The 21,592-nt window shown below is 51.2% G+C and overlaps 1 protein-coding gene across 1 annotated transcript in view; it reads right to left on the bottom strand.

Moving 5' to 3' along the window:
• Window positions 1-6,215: 6,215 nt before the first annotated feature.
• Window positions 6,216-21,592, bottom strand: part of stum (stum, mechanosensory transduction mediator homolog) — a 75,913-nt gene continuing 60,536 nt past the window's right edge. The window contains exons 2-3 of the mRNA XM_072500223.1: window positions 14,888-15,067; window positions 6,216-9,960 (exon numbers count right to left, since the gene is read on the bottom strand). Of these exons, the coding sequence (XP_072356324.1) occupies window positions 9,926-9,960; window positions 14,888-15,067 (215 nt within the window). The 3' untranslated portion in view covers window positions 6,216-9,925. The remainder of the gene's footprint in view (window positions 9,961-14,887; window positions 15,068-21,592) is intronic.

Raw genomic sequence — 21,592 nt, 5'->3', positions numbered from 1 at the left:
CGCCGGTTTGTAGCCACACTCGCCACTGGGGCTCGATATAGGAGCCTGACCCAACTGATGAACCCCTCCCCGAACCCAAACCTCCGCAACACTTCCCAAAGATACTCCCACTCCACCCGATCAAAGGCCTTCTCCGCATCCATAGCTGCCACTACCTCCGCTTCCCCCTCCACCGAGAGCATCATAAAGGAGCCTCCGCACATTTGTATTTAATTGCCTACCCTTCACAAGTTCCGTCTGGTCCTCATGAATCACCCCCGGGACACAGTCCTCAATTCTCGTAGCCAGCACCTTTTGGTGACCAGAATTGAGGACTGCGTACTGGATGTAATTGGGGAGGACCAAACCGGGTTTGTAAAGGGGAGGCAGCTGGTGGCCAACCTAAGAAGGCTGCTCAACGTGATTACGATGCCCCCGGAGAGTAGGGAGGTAGAGATAGTGGTCGCCATGGATGCTGAAAAGGCTTTTTACCGGGTCGAGTGGGATTATCTGTGAGAGGTACTAGGACAGTTCGGGTTCGGGGCGGGGTTCATCGACTGGGTTAGGCTATTGTATCAGGCCCCAGAGGCGAGTGCAAGGACGAACAGGACGACATCGGACTACTTTAAACTGCACCGTGGGACAAGACAGGGCTGCCCTCTCTCCCCACTGCTGTTTGCGCTGGCCATAGAGCTGCTGGTAATTGCATTGAGAGCTTCAAGGGGCTGGAAAGGGCTGGTCCGGGGGGAGAGTGGAACATAGAGTCTCGCTATACGCAGATAATCTGCTGTTATATGTATCGGACCCAATGGTGGGGATGGACGGTATTATGGCAACCCTGAGGGAATTTGTCCGGTTCTCCGGATACAAACTGAACATGGCTAAGAGCGAGTTGTTTGTAATTCAGGCGAGGGGGCAGGAGAGTCGGCTGAAGGGGTTGCCGATCAGGCTAGTGGGGGAGAGTTTCCGATATGTGGGGATTCAGGTGGCACGGGACTGGGGCAAGTTGCATAAGCTCAACTGACCCGACTGGTGGAACGAGTGAGGGAGGAGGTCCGGAGGTGGGATGCGCTCCCGCTGTCATTGGTGGGGAGGGTGCAGACTGTTAAGATGACGATTCTCCCGCGGTTCTTGTTTGTTTTTCAGTGTCTCCCCTTCTTTATCCCGCGGTCCTTCTTTAAGAGGCTGAATAACATTATTCTGGGATTTGTATGGGCAGGGAAGTCCCCACTGGTGAAGGGGGTGATGCTTGAAAGGAACAGAGGAGAAGGGGGGCAGGCGTTGCCGAACTTCAGCAACTATTACTGGGCGGCCACATAGCGATGATAAGGAAATGGATGGTGGGTGCAGGGTCGGTTTGGGAGCGGATGGAGGCTGCTTCGTGCAGGAGCACCAGCTTAGCAGCCCTGGTCACGGCCCCTCTGCCGCTTCCGCCGGCACGGTACTCCACCAGCCCGATAGTGGTGGCGGCTCTTCGGATCTGGGGCCAGTGGAGGAGGCATGTAGGGGAGGTAAGGGCATTGGTGTGGACCCCAATCTGCGGCAACCACCGATTTGCCCCGGGGAACATGGACGGGGGGTATCGACTGTGGAGGAGGGCGGGGATTGTGAGGATGGGGGAATCTGTTCCTAGAAGGGAGCTTTCTGAGCATGAGGGCGCTGGAGGAGAAGTTTGGACTGGCGAGAGGGAGCGACTTTAGATACTTACAGGTGCGGGATTTTGTACGCAGACTGTATGCAGGGATTCGCAGATGTCATGTCCCGGGTATTGAAAACTGGGGTGGTAATGAGCCCGGAAGTGGCAATCTTTGCGGTTTCGGAGGACCCGGGAGTCTAGGAAGAGAGGGAGGCTGGCGTTCTGGCCTTTGCTTCCCTGGTAGCCCGGCGACGAATACTGTTAGCATGGAGGGACTCAAAGCCCCCGAGGGCTGAGGTATGGCTATCGGACATGGCTAGTTTTCTTGACCTAGAGAAAGTCAAGTTCGCCTTGAGAGGTTCGCTACTAGGGTTCGCCCGAAGGTGGCAGCCATTTATTGACGTCTTCGCAGAGAGAAGCGTCAGCGGGGGGGGGGGGGGGGGGGGGGGCTAGAGTAGTGCAGAGTAGAGTACGGGGATACTGAGGCAGGTCCTTGCGTGAACAGAGCCGTGGTTTGCACTATGTTTAATTTGTATCTTGACTTCTTTATTTGTACTGTACAATGTCACTTTTTCTAAAATACCTCAATAAAATTGTTTGTTAAAAAAAAAAAAGATTTGAAAGTGTGACTTTTGAAAGCAGAATTTGAAATTACTCATGTGGAAGCTGGAGTACAGTGAGACAAGGTGGTTCATGGTATGGAAATCATCTGGGGGGGGGGTTTGAGGTGAAATCCACAGGCATTCACTTGGGTTCAGAGAGTAGTGCTTCTTACCACAGTCATCCTATGTGGTTAAAAGGGACTGTGTGTGTTAATGAGACTGTTGTAGTTTAGGATGTACTTTGTCATTAGTGTTATGCTAAATGCCTGGATGTAATTGTTCAACTAAAGGGGGAGTAAAGCAATATTGGGTGGGAGGGGGGCAGATTTATCGCCAGCGAGAGACTACCTGCCGTTGGTCGGTAACGGGATCTCTGGTCCCACTGATGTCGATGGGATTTCCCACTGAATCCATCCCCCAGTGCCAGGAAACCCACAGTGAGGGTTCGCCATCGGCAGCAGGACAGGAAAACCCCACTGGTCAAAATAGCCAATTCATTTTTTCCAATTAAGGGGCAATTTAGCGTGGCCAGTCCACCTACCGGCACGTCTTTTGGGTTGTGGGGGCGAAACCCACGCAGACACGGGGAGAATGTGCAAACTCCACACAGACAGTGACCGAGAGCCGGGATTGAACCTGGGACCTCAGCGCGTGAGGCAGCAGTGCCAACCACTGCCCCACCGTGCTGCCCTTCTCATTGTAGTTTAATACAATTTCCTTCATTTGAAATGTCTGTTTTTCTGTTGTTAAAATTACTTGCAGTCCTGGGTCTTTGTTCCTCCACATTTTATAAACAAAAAGTATTTTGAACCAGGGTTCTATTCTGGGATTTTCCCCTCTAGTTATCATATCAAATGGGATTGTAACATATCTCACAGACTATTCAGCAACAGCCCGACATGGTTATACTGACAGAATCAAAACACCACTATCACCATTCCTGGGAATGTGGGACATCAGCAGCAGCAGAATTGTACTCAACCACAATCTCTAGCCTCATGACCTGGCATATCCCCCACTCTATCTAACAAGCCAGGGGATCAGCCCTGGTTCAATGAAGAGTGCAGGAGAGCATGCCAGGAACAACATCAGGTATTAGCTAAAAATTAGGCATCGACCTGGTGCAGACGTAATACAGAACGACAAGCATGCCTAACAGCGGAAGGTATTGCGGACAGAGCTAAGCGATCTCACACAGATCAGATCCAAGCTCTGCATTCCGGTCACATCCAGCTGTGAATGGTGGTGGACAATTAAACAACTCACTGGAGGAGGAGGCTCCACAAGTATCCCCATCCTCAATGATGGAGGAGCCCAGCACATCTGTGGAATGAAGCATTAGCCAACAATCTTCAGCCAGACGTGACGAATAGATGATCATATCTCGGTCTCCTCCGGAGGTCCCCAGCATCACAGATGTCAGTCTTCAGCCAATACGATTCACTCCATGTGATATCAAGAAACAGCTGAAGGCACTGGACACTGCAAAGGCGATGGGCCCTGACAATATTCCAGCAATAGTACTGAAGACTTGTGCTCCAGAACTTGCTGCACCTCTAACCAAGCTGTTCCAGTGCAGCTCCAACACTGGCATCTACACAGCAATACTCAAATATTTGTACACAAAGGCAGGACAAATCCAACCCAGCCAATTACCGCCCTATCAGTCTACTCTCCATCAGCAAAGTGATGGAAGGAGTCATCAACAGTGCTATCAAGTGGCACTTACTCAGCAGTAACCTGCTCACAGACGCTCAGCTTGGATCTGCCAGGGTCACTCAGCTCCTGACCTCATTACAGCCTTGGTTCAAACATGGACAAAAGTGCTGAGCTCCAGAGATGGGGCGAAAGTGACTGCTCTTGACATGAAGGCACCATTTGATGAAGTGTGGCACCATAAGTGAACCCTATAAGTTCAGATGAATGGCATCCACATATTTAAGAATAATTGAAAGAAGAGATAGCTGAGACATTACTACTCGTATTTAATAATTTGCCTTTGAAAGTTATAGTGCCAGAGAACTGGCAGATAGCTAACGGAATTCCTATATTTACAAATCAGATAATGTCCAGGGAATTATAGACCAGGCCCGCTTAACATTGTTGTGAAAAATAATGGAATCCTTACTAAAGGCAGGAATAGAAGAACCTCTAGAAATGAGAAATAAAATAATGAATAGTCAGCATAGATTTCAAAAGGGAAAATCTTGCTTGATCAAACTTTGGATGAGGTAGGCAATGGTGATGCAGTAGATATTTATTTGGATTTTCTAAAGATCTTCGATAAAGTGTCCCATAGTAGACCAGTGAATAGGTTCAGAGAACGTGGAGTCGGGGACAAGTTGCAGAATGGATTGCCAGCTGACTTCAAGACAGAAAGAGAGCGGGAGTGAAGGGTAGTTATTCAGAGTGGCAGAAGGTTACTCCTTCCTACTTGATTGCTCCTCCTTCCACAAACATTCAAACCCTCCACCACTGATGAACGGGGCAGCCGTGTGTACCATCTACAAGATGCACTGCAGTAACTCACCAAGGTTTCTTGGACACCACCTTCCAAACCCTCGACCACCACCACCTAGAAGGACAGGAGCAGCAGATTCCTGGGAACCCCACCACATGGAGGTTCCCCTCCAAGTCACTCACCACCCTGACTTGGAAATATATCACCGTTCCTTCACTGTCACTGGGGCAACATCCTGGAACTCCCTCCCTACCAGCACAGTGGGTGTACCTTCACCTCACGGACTGCAGCGGTTCAAGAAGGCAGCTCACCACCACCTTCTGAAGGGCAATTAGGCTTGGGCAATAAATGCTGGCCTAACCAGCGACACCCACATCCCATAAAACACATTTTTTTTAAAAATTCCACAGGGATCATCACTGGGGCCACCATTTTCACAGCTTAAAAATATTTCTAAATTTGTGGATGACACCAAATTTTGGAGATTGATCATTACGGAGGGAGGAATCATTAAATTACAGGAGGATATTAATATTGGTAAAGTAAGTTCAACACAGATAAAAGTGAGGTAGTACAGTTTAGTAGGAAGAATAGGGAAGTCACTTATTCCTTGGATGGGAAAGGTCTCTGAGCAACAAGGGGATCTCGGAGAACAAATGTACCAATCACTAAACAAGTTAGCAAGGCAATAAAAACAAACACCTTGGCTTGATTTCTGGGGGACAAAATTGAAAACGGGGAAGTTACGCTAAATTTGCATCAAACCTTGGTTAGACCACAACACCGCGTATGCACACAGTTCCGGTTATCTATTATGAAAAGAATACAGAAGAATTGGTGAGGGTGTTGAGAAGATTTACAAGGATGATGCCAGAAATGAGTGGGTATGCATATCAGGAAAGGATTATCATAGAATTTACAGTGCAGAAGGAGGCCATTCGGCCCATCGAGTCTCCACAGGCCCTTGGAGAGAGCACCTACTGAAGCCCACACCTTCACCCCATCCCCATAACCCAGTAACCCCACCAACCCATTATTTGGTCACTAAAGGCAATTTATCATGGCCAATCCACCTAACCTACACGTCTTTGGACTGTGGGAGGAAACCGGAGCACCCGGAGGAAACCCACGCACACACGGGGAGAACATGCAGACTCCACACAGACAGTGACCCAAACCGGGAATCGGACCTGGGACCCTGGAGCTGTGAAGCAACTGTGCTAACCACCATGCTACTATGCTGCCCTTGGGGGCATGGATTCTCCATTTCAGCGGCTAAGTGCTGGCTGAAACAGAGAATTTGCGGGAGTGACGAACCCTTACCGATTGTGGGACTGGTGAGGGGCTAGCAGCAGCTCCGGATGAAACCTCCCGGCTCCCGGGCCAAAAACGGCCAGAGAATGGCTGGTCCGTGGCCGTGCATGCTTATGGTGACGACCTACAGCGGTCGCGCCGTACAACATGGTGCCAGCAGTGTGCGGACCCGACCCACCAAATGCGACCCCATTCCCCACCATTCCCCCCCCCCCGCCCCCAACCGGCCAGTGGCACAGATCCCGGCAGAGTGTGCCGGTTCTGGACACAGTCCGCAGCCGCCACACCGGGTTCCCGACCGCTCAGACCACATGTCAACCGCGCGGTCGGGAACTCGGTCCATCGAAGGAGGGCCTTCCGATGACGCGACAATGCCGTTGCAACAGCGCGTGTCCCGCGACGCGATGACACCATTGCTGAGGGGGCGGAGGCTCAAAAAATGGCGCCGCCCCTGATTCTGCCATCGGATATCGTAATCGGCGATCGGGCGGAAAACCCCGCCCCAGCTCTCTCTCCTCCCAGATAAAGAAGGCCGAGAGGGGCAGGGTTGATCTAATCAAGGTCTTACAGAGAGAATGTTTCGTGATGTGGGGAAGAGCAGATCTAGAGAGCATCTTTACAAGATTGTCACCTCTCCTGCCCATGCGACCATGAGGCAAAACTGAAAAGCCTCTGAATATCCACCAAACATGGTGCGAGGGCAGGCGAGCGTCCAGGGGAACAGGTGCATTTGGGCCGATGGCTCTCAGCACCACCAGAGGTGGTTTTCTTCACCTCATGTCAGTAATAGTCTCAGTGGATTGTGGCCGAACAAAACAGTAGCACTTCCCGTGATGTCAGGGTGTCCCAAGGCGCAATTCCTTCTGTGGGATCCTGGGAACGTTGAGTTGACAATAATCCTTGCATGGTGCAATGGTGAAAGCTGGATTAGGTGGACATTGATCTTTTCTGTTCCTACATTCTAGGCACAGCCAACCTGGCCAGAGAACATGAAAACAGACACACTGTCAGGGGACACGGGCAGATGAGGACACCCTGTGACAATATAGCAGTAGGGTGGGGAGAGCCACGTAATGTATTAAAACATTGTACGCAGTGTGCTGCTGTGTCACCCCAGCATACTTCCACACCCCACCTCCCACATTGCTTTAGAAATGACATTCCAGCTAATTGCAGTGTGAACAGAAATGATCTGCTGTATTATATAATCACTAAGCTTGTCCAAATGGCCTCAATATTAGCAACTAGTTGTAAAACTGAAGCGTACCCTTCGGGGCAGAGTTGGTTAACAACATCAGCTCAAAACCAGGAGAGGGCTGGGGGGGGGATATCTGGAATTGAAAGCTAGTCTCAGTAAGGGAGACCATGAAACTATCATCGATTGTCGTCAAGAAAAACGCATTTGGCCCCTTTAGCAAAAGAAATCTGCCGTCCTTACCCGGTCTGGCCTACATGTGACTACAAACCCACAGCAATGTGGTTGATTCTTAACTGCCCTCTGAAATGGCCGAGCAACCACTTAGTTCAAGGGCAATTAGGGATGGGCAATAAATGCTGGCCCAGCCCAGCGACACCCACATCGCGTGAAAGAATTTAAAAAAGAGAGATCACTCAGTTGTATTCTGTGAGACAAGAATATTTTTTATGACATGTCACAAGGAAAGTATCTTAGCAACCTGCAGGACAGTTTATTATGTGCAACCCGCTCTCGAGCCCTGCCTTCCGTGTCTTTTCTGCGACTCATCAGGAAAGACTCTAGGACAACGGGACGTCAGATTCAAGAGGTTTAGGTCGGGTTGCCAATTCCTGTTGGGAATATTCCCGGATGTTTCATCACAACATGCCGCCGACGCTCGTCCCACTCAAAGCCCCTGCCATAGATCACCTGACATGTCCATCTTCAGGACGCCCCACCATCCCTGCACCAACTGGATTGCAAGCAGGCTCTTTGTTAAGCCCTTGGATGATGCCCACCTTGCAAAGGGCCTTTCGTCCAATCTCCCAACAAACAGAAATAATTACTGGCGGCTGGAGCAGAGAAACACATGGACCTCAGATACTTCAAAGAAAATGAGGTGGAATTGTCCAACGAATTTGACCTTTTTAAAGGGTTCTTTGAAATTTAAGATCAAAGATGGAAAACATCATGAATTTCCCAAGGAGACAAATATTAAAAGGAGCTGAGTTTTCAAACTTGGGTTCTTGTTTATTGGTTACACCAATGAGGTACCACTGACTGGGCCTTTGGAGGGGAGAAAATGTAAATATTGCCACAGTGTCAGACGACCACAGGCTGCTTTCCTCTTTGAGGGGGGAGAGCTGACTGATGGTGATTTAACCCGAGGGTCACCGCTCCTCAGGCGAGGGGCAAGGCTGGGAAGGCCGGTACAGGAGCTGAACCACGCTTTTGGCTCTTTGTGTAATGAAAAGCTCATGAATGTGGCCACAATTGGCAGCTCGATGAAATATTGTATTTATTGACATGAAAAGAATTGTTATCTTGTGGGTCAAGAGAGGGAGAGTTGTCGACCTCATTTTCCAGTTTCTACATTTCAACTAATGTGGAAGAATGTCTTCCGACTCCCACTTGGACTGGCTGCAGTGTCAGTTCAGTTGGAAAAGCTGGTGATTCAAGTATCGAGAGCATTCCTTTTTAATAAAATCATTGACGCCGTCTCACAATAAACCTGCATAATCTACAACTATGTAAGACAGCCGTGTGGAGCGAACATTACCCCCCCCCCATCCTTCAGGAGCATTAAACACTCACATTATTGAAACAGTTTCTACACAGACTATAAAACACAAATGTACGCACAGCGAAATATATATAATCCATCTTGGGTTGTTTGATAATTTACCAAATTCGTACACCAAAAATGGTCATTTAGAGAACTCCTTGCGTAAAATTGGCACTTTTCAAACATATCTTAAGAATTCTTAAGTTCCCCCACCCCACATGTTTCTTTTGTGTTGCTGGTTGACTGGACAGTCTCTAGCTGCTTGTCACAGAAATCTATACGGAAGGAAGTCGGGGGTAGGCCTACATGAGCAGGAAGGGGGGGGGGGGGGGGGGAAAGATAGCGGACTCTGGGGTCAATTGAGAGGGAGTGGGCATGCTGGGATACCCAGAGAGAGTGGCAGGAACAGTGAGGGCGGAGGTCACATCATCGATTCCAACGGACCCTGCTCAAATTTCCATTTCAACTAAAATTTCCCGAAACTGTTAACAGATCATAACAAATCTCTTTGATGCAAGGTATTTTCGCTTGAAGGGGATAACATCCAGGGTGTAGAGGAATAAAATGAACTTTTTCTCCACACCATTCTCAGTTTCCCAGATAGCTCATATGGACGATGTTTCTTACTCCCCTCTCCCCACCCCCATTCCTAAAGACTCTGGTTGTCAAATCAGAATTTATGCCAACAGTTCCCCCGAATCATTTGGTTCTATATTTATCTCCCCCACAAAAATGTTATTCATTTTTAAAAACAACAAATGGGTTTTCCAACATTTTGCCACCAGCCCCCCGGAATTTCTGGGAAAAGACATGAACGGCGTTGGGAAACAGAAGACCACCGACAAATTCCCCACTTCCTCGACGGCTTACGGTAAAAGATTGTTGGCCGCTGCTACTGTGGAAACATGATGGAAAGTCACTGTAGGCCGTTCCAAGTGGGCTGTCATCAGAGCGGGGGGGACCTAGGGCATCTTTTCCATTGACCTGTGTTTATTTTCAATCCCCCCCCTTCCTGGCCCGTGTAGTTTAAACTGTTGAAAAAAAAAAAACAGGCCTGTCGTGAGGGCCTTCTGGCTTCCCGAAGCCTGGAGGTGCTGAACAGATGTCCAATCGGGTTCCCAGCAATGGCTGCCTGTGGAAAAGGGGAGAGGGGCGTCGGCGAGTAACTGAACCTCTGGAGGTGTTCACAGGGCTACACATGGTGCGGGATCCCCTGCTCTCTGTAGCCTGCAGGAAACAAAAACACATTTGTCTTGGAACAAAAGTCATACGTTGAAGGAAGTCAACATCCCGCACCCTCCCCTCCCATCGTCACTCATTCCCATCTGTTGGAACATAAACCAGATTCAGTGTCCACACACATATCCAATGTTTCAAAAAACCTGCTCCTCCAGTGATTGCCAGCCAGCTTAAAACAAGTAGTTTTCTTGACCTCCCCCTCCCACAGCTCACTACGGCAGGCTCTGGGCCTCCAATCGCAGTACCCCCATCCACAGCTCACTACGGCAGGCTCTAGTCCTCCAATCACAGTACCCCCTCCGACAGCTCACTACGGCAGGCTCTGGGCCTCCAATCGCAGTACCCCCATCCACAGCTCACAACAGCAGGCTCTGGGCCTCCAATCGCAGTACCCCCTCCCACAGCTCACTACGGCAGGCTCTAGCCCTCCAATCGCAGTACCCCCTCCCACAGCTCACTACGGCAGGCTCCGGGCCTCCAATCGCAGTACTCCCACCCACAGCTCACTCCGGCAGGCTCTGGGCCTCCAATCGCAGTACCCCCTCCCACAGCTCACTCCGGCAGGCTCTGGGCCTCCAATCGCAGTACTCCCACCCACAGCTCACTCCGGCAGGCTCTGGGCCTCCAATCGCAGTACCCCCTCCCACAGCTCACTCCGGCAGGCTCTGGGCCTCCAATCGCAGTACCCCCTCCCACAGCTCACTCCGGCAGGCTCTGGGCCTCCAATCGCAGTACCCCCTCCCACAGCTCACTCCGGCAGGCTCTGGGCCTCCAATCACATTACCCCTCCTGGGCTCTGAAAGCCTCCTGGCCTCTGATCCCAAACTGGGGCAGAGGCGGAGATCAGAGGTGTGATGGTCGTCGGTGGGCCTGCGGGTGCCAGATCTTGAAGTAGCCGGGTACTGGTGGACGGAGATGGTGTAGGACCGGGGGTGGTGGTGATGGTTGGGGAACCTGCAGGTGCCAAATCCCGGAGGGAGACTGTGTCCTGTCGCCCGTCGTGATTGATGTGCCACGTAGGCAAATTGTGGATTGGCATGGAGGAGCAGGACCTTCTCGACGAGGGGATCCGATTTATGACTCCTCGCATGCTTCCGGAAGAGGACGGGCCCAGGGACTATCAGCCAGGACGGGAGCGAGACGCCGGAGATGGACTTCCTGGGGAAGGCAAACATACGCTCGTGAGGAGTCTCCTTGGTGGCAGTGCACAGGAGCGACCGGATGGAGTGGAGCGCATCGGGGAGGACCTCCTGCCAGCGGGAGACTGGGAGACGTCTAGACCGTAGGGACAGGAGGACGGCCTTCCAGACCATCACGTTCTCCCTCGCCACCTGTCCGTTTCCCCGGGGGTTGTAGCTGGTCGTCCTGCTGGAGGCGATGCCCTTGCTGAGCAGGAACTGACGCAACTCGTCGCTCATGAAGGAGGAACCCCGATTGCTATGGATGTAAGTGGGGAACCCGAACAAGGTGAAGAGGCTGTGCAGGGCCTTGATGACGGTGGCAGAGGTCATGTCAGGCATGGGATGGCAAAGGGGAATCGTGAGTACTCGTCAACAATGTTGAGGATGTACACGTTACGGTCAGTGGAGGGGAGGGGCCCTTTGAAATCGACGCTGAGGCGCTCAAAGGGGTGAGAGGCCTTCACCAGGTGTGCTCTGTCTGGCCGATAGAAGTGCGGTTTGCCCTCAGCGCAGACCTGGCAGTCCCTGGTCACGGTCCTGACCGCCTCGATGGAGTAAGGCAGGCTGCGAGCCTTGATAAAGTGAAAAAAATGGGTGGCCCCCGGGTGACAGAGGCCATTGTGGAGGGCCCGAAGTTGGTCTACTTGTGCGCTGGCACATGTACCGCGGGATAGGGCATCTGGGGGCTCATTGAGCTTCCCCAGTCGGTACAAGATCTCGTAGTTGTAGGTGGCGAGCTTGATCCTCCACCTCAGAATCTTGTCATTCTTGATTTTGCCCCGCTGTGTGTTGTTAAACATGAAGGCAATGCCGCACAGCTTCCACAATGGCCTGGGCTTCCTATTCGACGGAGGAGTGTCGAATTTCGGAGGCATGGAGGGTAGGGGAGAAGAAAGCCACGGGCCTGCCTGCCTGGTTGAGGGTAGTGGCCAGAGCAAAGTCCGACGCATCGCTCTCCACCTGGAACGGAATGGACTCGTCAACAGCGTGCGTCGCGGCTTTGGCAATATCTGCCTTGATGTGGTTGAAGGCCAGGCGAGCCTCAGCCGTCAGGGGAAAAATGGTGGATTTAATAAGTGGATTGGCCTTGTCTGCATAGTTGGGGACCAACTGGGCATAGTAATAGAAGAACCCCAGGCATCTCTTCAGGGCCTTGGGGCAGTGGGAGAGTTCCAGGAGGGGGCGCTAAGGCAAGCTCTGGGCCTCCGCATCGCTTAGTCCCCTCCCACAGCTCACTACAGCAGGCTCTGGGCCTCCGTATCGCAGTACCCCGCCCCACAGCTCACTACGGGAGGTTCTGGGCCTCCGTATCGCAGTATCCCCTCCCACAGCTCACTACAGCAGGCTCTGGGACTCCGTATCGCAGTATCCCATCCCACAGCTCACTACGGCAGGCTCTGGGCCTCCGTATCGCAGTACCCCCTCCCACAGCTCACTACGACAGTCTCTGGGCTCTGGGCCTCCGTATCGCAGTACCCCCTCCCACAGCTCACTACAGCAGGCTCTGGGCCTCCGTATCGCAGTATCCCGTCCCACAGCTCACTACGACAGGCTCTGGGCCTCCGTATCGCAGTACCCCGTCCAACAGCTCACTACGGCAGGCTCTGGGCCTCCGTATCACAGTATCCCGTCCCACAGCTCACTACGGCAGGCTCTGGGCCTCCGTATCGCAGTACCCCGTCCCACAGCTCACTACAGCAGGCTCTGGGCCTCCGTATCGCAGTACCCCCTCCCACAGCTCACTACGGCAGGCTCTGGGCCTCCGTATCGCAGTACCCCGCCCCACAGCTCACTACGGGAGGTTCTGGGCCTCCGTATCGCAGTATCCCCTCCCACAGCTCACTGCGGCAGGCTCTGGGACTCCGTATCGCGGTATCCCCTCCCACAGCTCACTACGGCAGACTCTGGGCCTCCGTATCGCAGTATCCCGTCCCACAGCTCACTACGACAGGCTCTGGGCCTCCGTATCGCAGTACCCCCTCCCACAGCTCACTACAGCAGGCTCTGGGCCTCCGTATCGCAGTATCCCGTCCCACAGCTCACTACGGCAGGCTCTGGGCCTCCGTATCGCAGTACCCCCTCCCACAGCTCACTACGACAGGCTCTGGGCCTCCGTATCGCAGTACCCCGCCCCACAGCTCACTACGGCAGGCTCTGGGCCTCCGTATCGCAGTACCCCGTCCCACAGCTCACTACGGCAGGCTCTGGGCCTCCGTATCGCAGTACCCCGTCCCACAGCTCACTACGACAGGCTCTGGGCCTCCGTATCGCAGTACCCCGCCCCACAGCTCACTACGGCAGGCTCTGGGCCTCCGTATCGCAGTACCCCGTCCCACAGCTCACTACGGCAGGCTCTGGGCCTCCGTATCGCAGTACCCCGCCCCACAGCTCACTACGGCAGGCTCTGGGCCTCCGTATCGCAGTACCCCGTCCCACAGCTCACTACAGTTTGGATTTTTTTTTTTTCAACGGAGCAATGAAGTGCTGGACACAGCGCAGGAAAGGGATTACTTTTCAAATAGAAATGGAGAGTAAGCTTCGGTGTCTCAGATTCATACCAGTCATTCCTGATACCAGGAATTTGTTCTTATCACACATCAACTTTTACTGGTCTGCCGCAGCAGGAGGCGGGACTGGAAGATGCAGCGAGCTGGGCAAAGGTCCATCAATTTTGGCAGGACTGGAAATTCCCGTCAGCAGGGGGCGCCGTAAAGCCCCACCCAGGGAGTGAGCGACACTTGAACGCACTCCTAGATTTAGTGAGTGTAACATTCCCTGGATTGTTTGCGGAACAATGAATGCTGAACAGGAATCTGCTATGGGTCTGACACACACACACTGACACACACACACACACTTGTTACCCCGCCCAATATTCCCAGATTTGGGAATAAATTCAAGGGGTGGGTCCCATGAACCATCTCTGGCCTCGGATTTGCCTGCCCCAGCACAAAGGATTTCACCCTGGAACATTCCCCCTGCAACCTCTCCCCCGCCCCCTGCCCCAGGGGGCAGTGCCCCATCAAGATCCTCCCTCCGCTGTGCGCTGCACTCACCTGGGCTCCCCTGGGAGGTCTGTTCACCAGGTGCATGCCCAAGCAGACCAGTCAGGCTCCACGCTGCCCTGCTGTCATGCCAACGTGGATGGATTTTCTGACTGGGGTGATTTTGGAGTGGGGGCTTGATAATGACATAGGGAGTGTTGTAAAGAAGGACGGTAGTGACAGAGGGGGTTTTGGGAAAAAGTCCCAGAGCTTAGGACCTAGGCAGCTGTGGACATCACCACCAATGGTGCAGTAATTAAAATTGGGGATGATCAAAAGGGCAGAATTGGAAGATTGCAGATATCCAGAGGATGTGGGGTAGAAGAGATGACAGAGATAGGGAGAGGTAAGGCCATGGAGGGATCTGGTGGTGGGATTTTCATCAGATCATGACACTGAAGTGATATTATGATAAGACCACCCTGCACCTTGGGTTGGGTTCAAAGTCAAATTTAAACGGGGCTGAATTTTCACCGTGCGATAGTGTAATGTGCGACGGGGAATCAGGAGCCCGATCTAAATCTTTCCTGGCGCTGGTTACCAATGAAGTAGATCAGGAGAGGGGTGGAACATTACGTCAATCTGATACCCGCCGATTCACACGGTCAATCAAACGCCACAATGACCCTCATTGATTGTGGGGACAGGCCGAGGAGGGAAGGAGATTATTGAATGGCAGCTTCCACTTACTGGCTAGGATGACCATGTCCATTCCCCAGAATATACTCATAATCCAGCCCACCATCACTACTGCCGTGAGGATCTGAATGAGTGCAGCAGCCACATTGATCAGGAAAACGCAGCACACGTGACGGTCGGGCAGGTCGGTCTCCGCTCCACACAGCACCATGAAGGCCGACACAAAGGTTCCTGAAAAATAACAACCGGCAAAAAATAAAACGCAAGTCCCCAAATTCCTTTCCCTAGAACCGTTAAAACGGTGGTGCATTTTTACTGCTGACTGGAAATTCCTCCATCACTTAGGCTGCCCTTCCCTTTTAATTATTAAAGGGGAAGTATTTCACAGCCACCGAAGTCGGTTTTCAAGTGTAGCCACTGTTGTCACACGTAGCAGTTTCTTTTTTATAAATTTAGAGTACCCAATTCATTCTTTCCAATTAAGGGGCAATTTAGCGTGGCCAATCCAGCTAGCCTGCACATCTTTGGGTTGTGGAGGTGAGATCCACGCAAACACGGGGAGAATGTGCAAACTCCACACGGACAGTGACCCAGAGCCGGGATCGAACCTGGGACCTCGGCACCGTGAGGCAGCTGTGCTAACCCACTGTGCCACCGTGCTGCCCGTCACACGTAACAGTTGAGCTGAATGCTTCTGTGTTGTTAATTCGATGTCGGGGGTACAGTGAAAAGTATTGTTCTGCGTACAGTCCGGTCAGATCATTACGTACATGAAAAGACATAGGGCATATATAAATACACAATGTAAATACATAGACAAAGAGATCGGGTGGAGCATACGGAGTGTAGTGCTACTCAGTAGAGAAGATGTGTGGAGAGATCAGTTCAGTCCACGAGGGTCATTCAGGAGTCTGGTAACAGCGGGGAAGCTGTTTTTGAATCTGTCAGTGCGTGTTCTCAGATTTCTGTATCTCCTGCCCAATGGAAGAAGTTGGAAGAGAGAGTGGGAGTGATGTTTGATTATGCTGCCCACTGTCCACAAAATAATGGGCTCAATTGTTTCCACCGCATTGTGCCCAGTGCCGATCCTGTTACGCAGGGTGCATAGCAGGAGAGACCCGTGGTGCCTGGCATGGTCTGGATCATGCCCTCGCGGGATGTGATCCAGATAATCATACGTAAATGACCATTAGGCCATTAAACCATTAGGCTCATTTAAATATTTGCAGCCATTTGAGGCCACAGTCTCCCGGCTCCCAGTATTTACCGGCCACACAAACCAGGCCTCGTGCCGCCGTAAATTAATACTGGTCGCCAAAAACGGAGACTAGACACGCTGGCCACTCCTTGGATTCCCGGCTTGGGTCACTGTCTGTGCGGAGTCTGCACGTTCTTCCCGTGTCCGCGTGGGTTTCCTCCGGGTGCTCCGGTTTCCTCCCACAAGTCCCAAAACGAGTGCTTGTTAGGTGAATTGGACAATCCAAATTCTCCCTCTGTGACCCGCACAGGCGCCGGAATGTGGCGACTAGGGGCTTTTCACAGTAACTTCATTGCGGTGTTAATGTCAGCCTACTTGTGGCAATAATAAAGATTATTATTAATGCATTTTCTAAACAACAGGGACCCTGAATGAATGAATTTACAAAGAAAACCATTACAGGCTGCAAATCAAAGACTCTGATCTGCAAGCTTTCTCTGTGAAGAAAGTATGCTAAACAACCACCATCGTAAGTAAAGACTCTTAACTTTTGACTTTCATCCTTATTTGTATGCACCCCTTTCCCCCCCCCCCCCTCTGTGTTTGTCTGTCTTGTGTGTGTGGTAAAATTGTGGGGCAATTAAAGTGGGTAGTAGGTATTAGCTTGTTGTTAACCAGTTGTTTTTACTGCATATTACATGACAGTTCTTGGCATAAGCAAACAGTAATCATGTTTGCATTTACCAGCCTGGGGACTGTGATTATTGCGCAGCCAAGGGCCAAGACCTTCCAAGTATTTTTCTAAGAATTATTGGTCAATTCACTTGCGTTGTGACTCAGGGGCACGTGAGAAACTCATGATGCAGACCATAGGAAACTGTAAACCCACTGAAGCCACAGCCATCCTGACTAAAATCACGGAGTCCTGGCTCAGTTAAAGACTGAAATACAGTGCATGTTGGCCATATTGCAGAAACAAGTGAAACTGCTGTGGTCCACCGAATACCAAGTGGAGTTTGAGAGAATGACGGCCATGTTATTGGATGAACCAGTGTGCGGGCCGCTCCGTGACTTTTCCAGACCACTGAAAATGGGCACAGATGCCAGTGGCCTGGGGATAGTAGAAGTGCTACTACAAGACGATGGTGCAGGAATAGAGGGGCCCACAGAGTATTTTTTTTATTTTTAAATTAAGGGCAAGATTCCCTGGCCGTGTTGCACTCAGGTGAAGCCTCCTGTGGGCCTCATGGCAGCCTCCGCACCTCGCGGGATACAACCAAGTCCCACAAGAAGTCGGATTCGGTACTACGTCCAAAAGGGCGGGACCAAACTGCGCCAACTAAAGTGGGTCGTAAACCTACTTCAGGCCTACCTATCCGCGGACTACTGGCCTTCCTCGATTCACCGGCCTCCCCTGGAGGCTGCAGCCGGGCGCCAATCAGTGCTGGTCACAAGAACGTGGACCAGGCAGAATGACACCCGGCGGGGATGGGGGGGGGGGGTCTCATGGGCCTTTGGGGCCCCTGGGTGGTCATGGATAGCGCTGGGTGACCTCCAAGCCCTCCCCGGAACACGAGCACCTTGGCACTGTCCAGATAGCACCACCACCCTGGTGCTGCCAAGGTGCCTGGGTGGCATGGCCAAGGATCAGGTCCCAAGGGGGGGGGGCCATGCCCATGGAAGGAAGATGGAGGGGGGTTTTCAGGTTGGGAGGTGTGCAGGGCAGGTAAGTAGGAGCCTCCGGGAAGTTAGGGGGTGACAGGTGGGGGGGTCCGTGGTGTCCTCACTTCGGGGGTGTGGGATCGTGTCCATGTGTGGGGTGGTGGGGGGGGGGGGGGGGAGGGATGACATTTCCCAAGGGGGACCCACACGCTCACTTAGAGATCGGGGTACCCTTTCAAAATGGCGGCCCGACCTCGGATTTCAGCTCCCTAGTGCTGAAAAAATTTCTAAGTGTGAGCTAAACCAGTAAGAAATTCTCCCCAAAAAGTGACTAAGTGTTATGAATACCGGTGGGGATCTCATACCGGTGGGGAACTCCCTGGAAAACCTGCCACAAGTGAACTTGGAAATCTTTCCGTTGAATCGCGCCCCAAATCCTTGCAAATAAAGTGTTCTACCATTGAAAAGGAAGCGGTGGCCTTGCTAGTAGCCCTTCAGCACTCTGAAATAGGTGTCCGACGTGGCGATACAAGCTTGGTTTACACAGACCATAATCCAGTTGCATCTATAGAGAAGTTTAAAACCCAGAATGCTAGATTAGTCCATTAGAGTTTATTTTTACAGCAGTTCAATGTTAACATTGTACACATCCCTGGAGGGGAGAATGTGATGATGGATGCTTTGTCACAGGTTTAAGGGCTGACTAGTTATCAATGTAGAACCGGGGAACGGAGCTTGTATAATAGGATGGAGATGTGTTTGTGATTTATGTCTTGCAATCCTCATATCAAAACGTCTGTGCCCTGAAGTTTAATTCTTTGTGCTGGAAGTATGTAAGGGCCCTTATTGTTTATTCCCTTATTTTCCCCTTTCTTTTATTTTGCTGTTGCACTTATGGTCTATGGATAATTGATGGACATCTCACTTTAAGGCAAGCAGCCTGTAAGAAGCCTGCACTTTCAATTCAAACAGAATAATCCAAACGGTTGTGTTGCTTTAAACTGGTGATTGCAAATTGGTCGGCCTCAGTTTGATTGACTGGCTGGTAGGCCAATGAATTGGCCCAAAAGGCTGTGCTCTGCCGGGTAACCGGTGGTGATGAATATGTTTTTCAGAGTCCCAAGGCTCACGTTTGGCTTCAGTTTTGATTTTGGCAGCCCGGTGAAGAGATCCAACTGGGAAGGGAACTTGTATAATAGGATCCAGCTAAACCTGCGGTGAAGAAAGTGTACTGAAAAACCAACATCGGAAGCAAAGACTCTTAACTTTTGACCCTCATCCTTATTTGTATTCACCCCTCCCCTCCCTTCGGTGTTTGTCTGTGACGTCTTTCGGGACTTGTGGGAGGAAATGGACAGCATGGTAGCACAGTGGTTAGCACTGTTGCTTCACAGCACCAGGGTCCCAGGTTCGATTTCCGGCTTGGGTCACGGTCTGTGCGGAGACTGCACGTTCTCCCCGCGTCGGCGTGGGTTTCCTCCGGGTGCTCCGGTTTCCTCACACAGTCCAAAGATGTGCTGTTAGGTGAACTGGACATTCTGAATTCTCCCTCAGTGTACTCAAACAGGCGCCAGAGTGCAGCGACTAGGGGCTTTTCGAAGTAACTTCATTGCAGTGTTAATGTAAGCCTACTTGTGACACTAAAGATTATTGTTATTAAACTGAAGCACCCGAGGAAACCCACGCAGACACGGGGAGAACGTGCAGACTCCGCACAGACAGTGACCCAAGCCGGGAATCGAACCTGGGTCCCTGGAGCTGTAAAGAAACAGTGCTAACCACTGTGCTACCGTGAAGAATAGTTTCAGGGTTGAGAAACTTCAGTTAAGAGGATATATTGGAGAGGCTGGGACTGTTCTCATTGGAGAGAAGACCAAGAAGAGATTAGATAGAGATGTTCAAAATCATGAGGAGGTTGGACAGAGTGGATAGGGAGAAGTTGTATCCACTTGTAAAAGGATCAAGAACGAGAGGGCACAGATTTTTTTTTTTTTATAAAATAAATTTAGAGTACCCAATTATTTTTTCCAGTTAAGGGGCAATTTAGCGTGGCCAATCCATCTACCCTGCACATTTTTGGGTTGTGGGGGCAAAACCCACGCAAACACGGGGAGAATGTGCAAACTCCACACGGACAGTGACCCAGCGCCAGGATCGAACCTGGGACCTCAGCACCGTGAGGCAGCTGTGCTAACCCACTGCGCCACCGTGCTGCCCTGGAAGGCACAGATTTAAAGTAATGTGCAAAAGATGCAAATATGACATGAGAGAAAACGTTTTCACGCTGAGTGGTTTGGTCCTGGAATGTACTGCCTGGCCGTGCGGTGGAGGAAGGTTCAGCTGAGGTATTCAAGAGGGCATTAGATGATTATTTAAATAGAAACATTGTGCAGGAATACGGTGAAAAGGCCGGGGAACGGAAGCAACTCCCGATGCTCTTTTTGGAGAGTTGTTGCATTCAGGATGGGCCGGATGGCTTCCTTCTGCACCATAACATATTGGCGAATCTGTAAGCTGCAGCATCTTTTATTAGTCACCCCACAGCTTTCTCATTCCGTGGGAAAAGAGACCCATCTCAGTCCAAACTTTTGAAATTGGCACATCTTTTGTAAATTTATTCTCAAGAGGTGGGCGTTGCTGGCAGGGTCGGCATTTACTGCCCATTCCCAGTTACCCCACGGAAGATTTAATACAGCAATTCTAAATAAAGAAGGGTTTTGAGAAGAATAAAGAACGAGAAAGCATTTCCATTGACTGGAGGGTCAGTAACGAGGGGACGGAGATTTAAGGAATGGGGAAAATAACCAGGAGTGGGAGGAGGAGGAGAATTTGTGTTTTAAAATACACAGTGCATTGCTAAAATATGGAATGTACTGCCTGAGAGCACAGTGGAAGCGGATGGAATAATAACTTAGAGATGGGAACTAGATAATTAGCGAAAAGGGGACGTTCACACGGACAATGGGGACGAACTAGATTCAAAAAGAGTTGGTACAAAGACAATGGGCTGAATGGCCTCCAGCTGTCCTATATGGTTCTCTGTAATCTGATGAGGGGAGAGACGAGAGGGAGCTTTAATTTGGGCTTTAATCATTCCGTGCTGTCAGTTACTCCTTCATGGGTCTGAGTGTGAGAATTGACCCACATTTCCCCAGACCGGGCTGTACCAGAGGGTAACCCAGTGCAACAACGACAGTGACCTGGATATCAGGGGCTCTGTCACTCCCGCCATTCTCCAATGTCTCGGCAGACAGACTGACTGAACACTTAGTGAGACAAGAACCAAAAGCAAACCCAAGGAGCAGCTTCACTCACAGCTCAGCAAGCGCACAGAACGGCAACTGTGACCACACTCATTTCATCCCAGTCAGTACAACCCATCTCTGCATTATGTAGGAAGCAATGAGACACTGATTTGCTGCATAGGTGCTGAACCAAGAAACCAGCAAAACAAAACTGCTATCTTTCAGTCAGCCAGGGAGGAGCTGTTGGGGAGGGGGAAGAGTTGCTGTAAACAATAGAACGTTACTGCATAGGAGGCCAGTCAGCCCATCGTGTTGGCACCGGCTCTCCAAGTGAACTAGTGCCATTCTCCTGTCTTCGCCCCATAATCCTCCACATCCTTCCCTTTCAGATAACAGTTTAACCCCTTTCCAATGCCTTGGCTCCACCCAGAAGGGAGGAGGATTGGGAAAGGGTGTTTTTTTTCTGTCTCATAGAATTTACAGTGCAGAAGGAGGCCATTCGGCCCATCAAGTCTGCACCGGCTCTTGGAAAGAGCACCCTCCCCAAGGTCAACACCTCCACCCTATCTCCATAACCCAGTAACCCCATCCAACACCAAGGGCAATTTTGGACACTAAGGGCAATTTATCATGGCCAATCCACCTAACCTG

The sequence above is a fragment of the Scyliorhinus torazame genome, chromosome 4, assembly GCF_047496885.1.
Source record: "Scyliorhinus torazame isolate Kashiwa2021f chromosome 4, sScyTor2.1, whole genome shotgun sequence".
NCBI lineage: Eukaryota > Metazoa > Chordata > Chondrichthyes > Carcharhiniformes > Scyliorhinidae > Scyliorhinus > Scyliorhinus torazame.
Note: the sequence above shows the minus strand (reverse complement) of the source record. Positions and strands in the feature narration are given on the sequence as shown.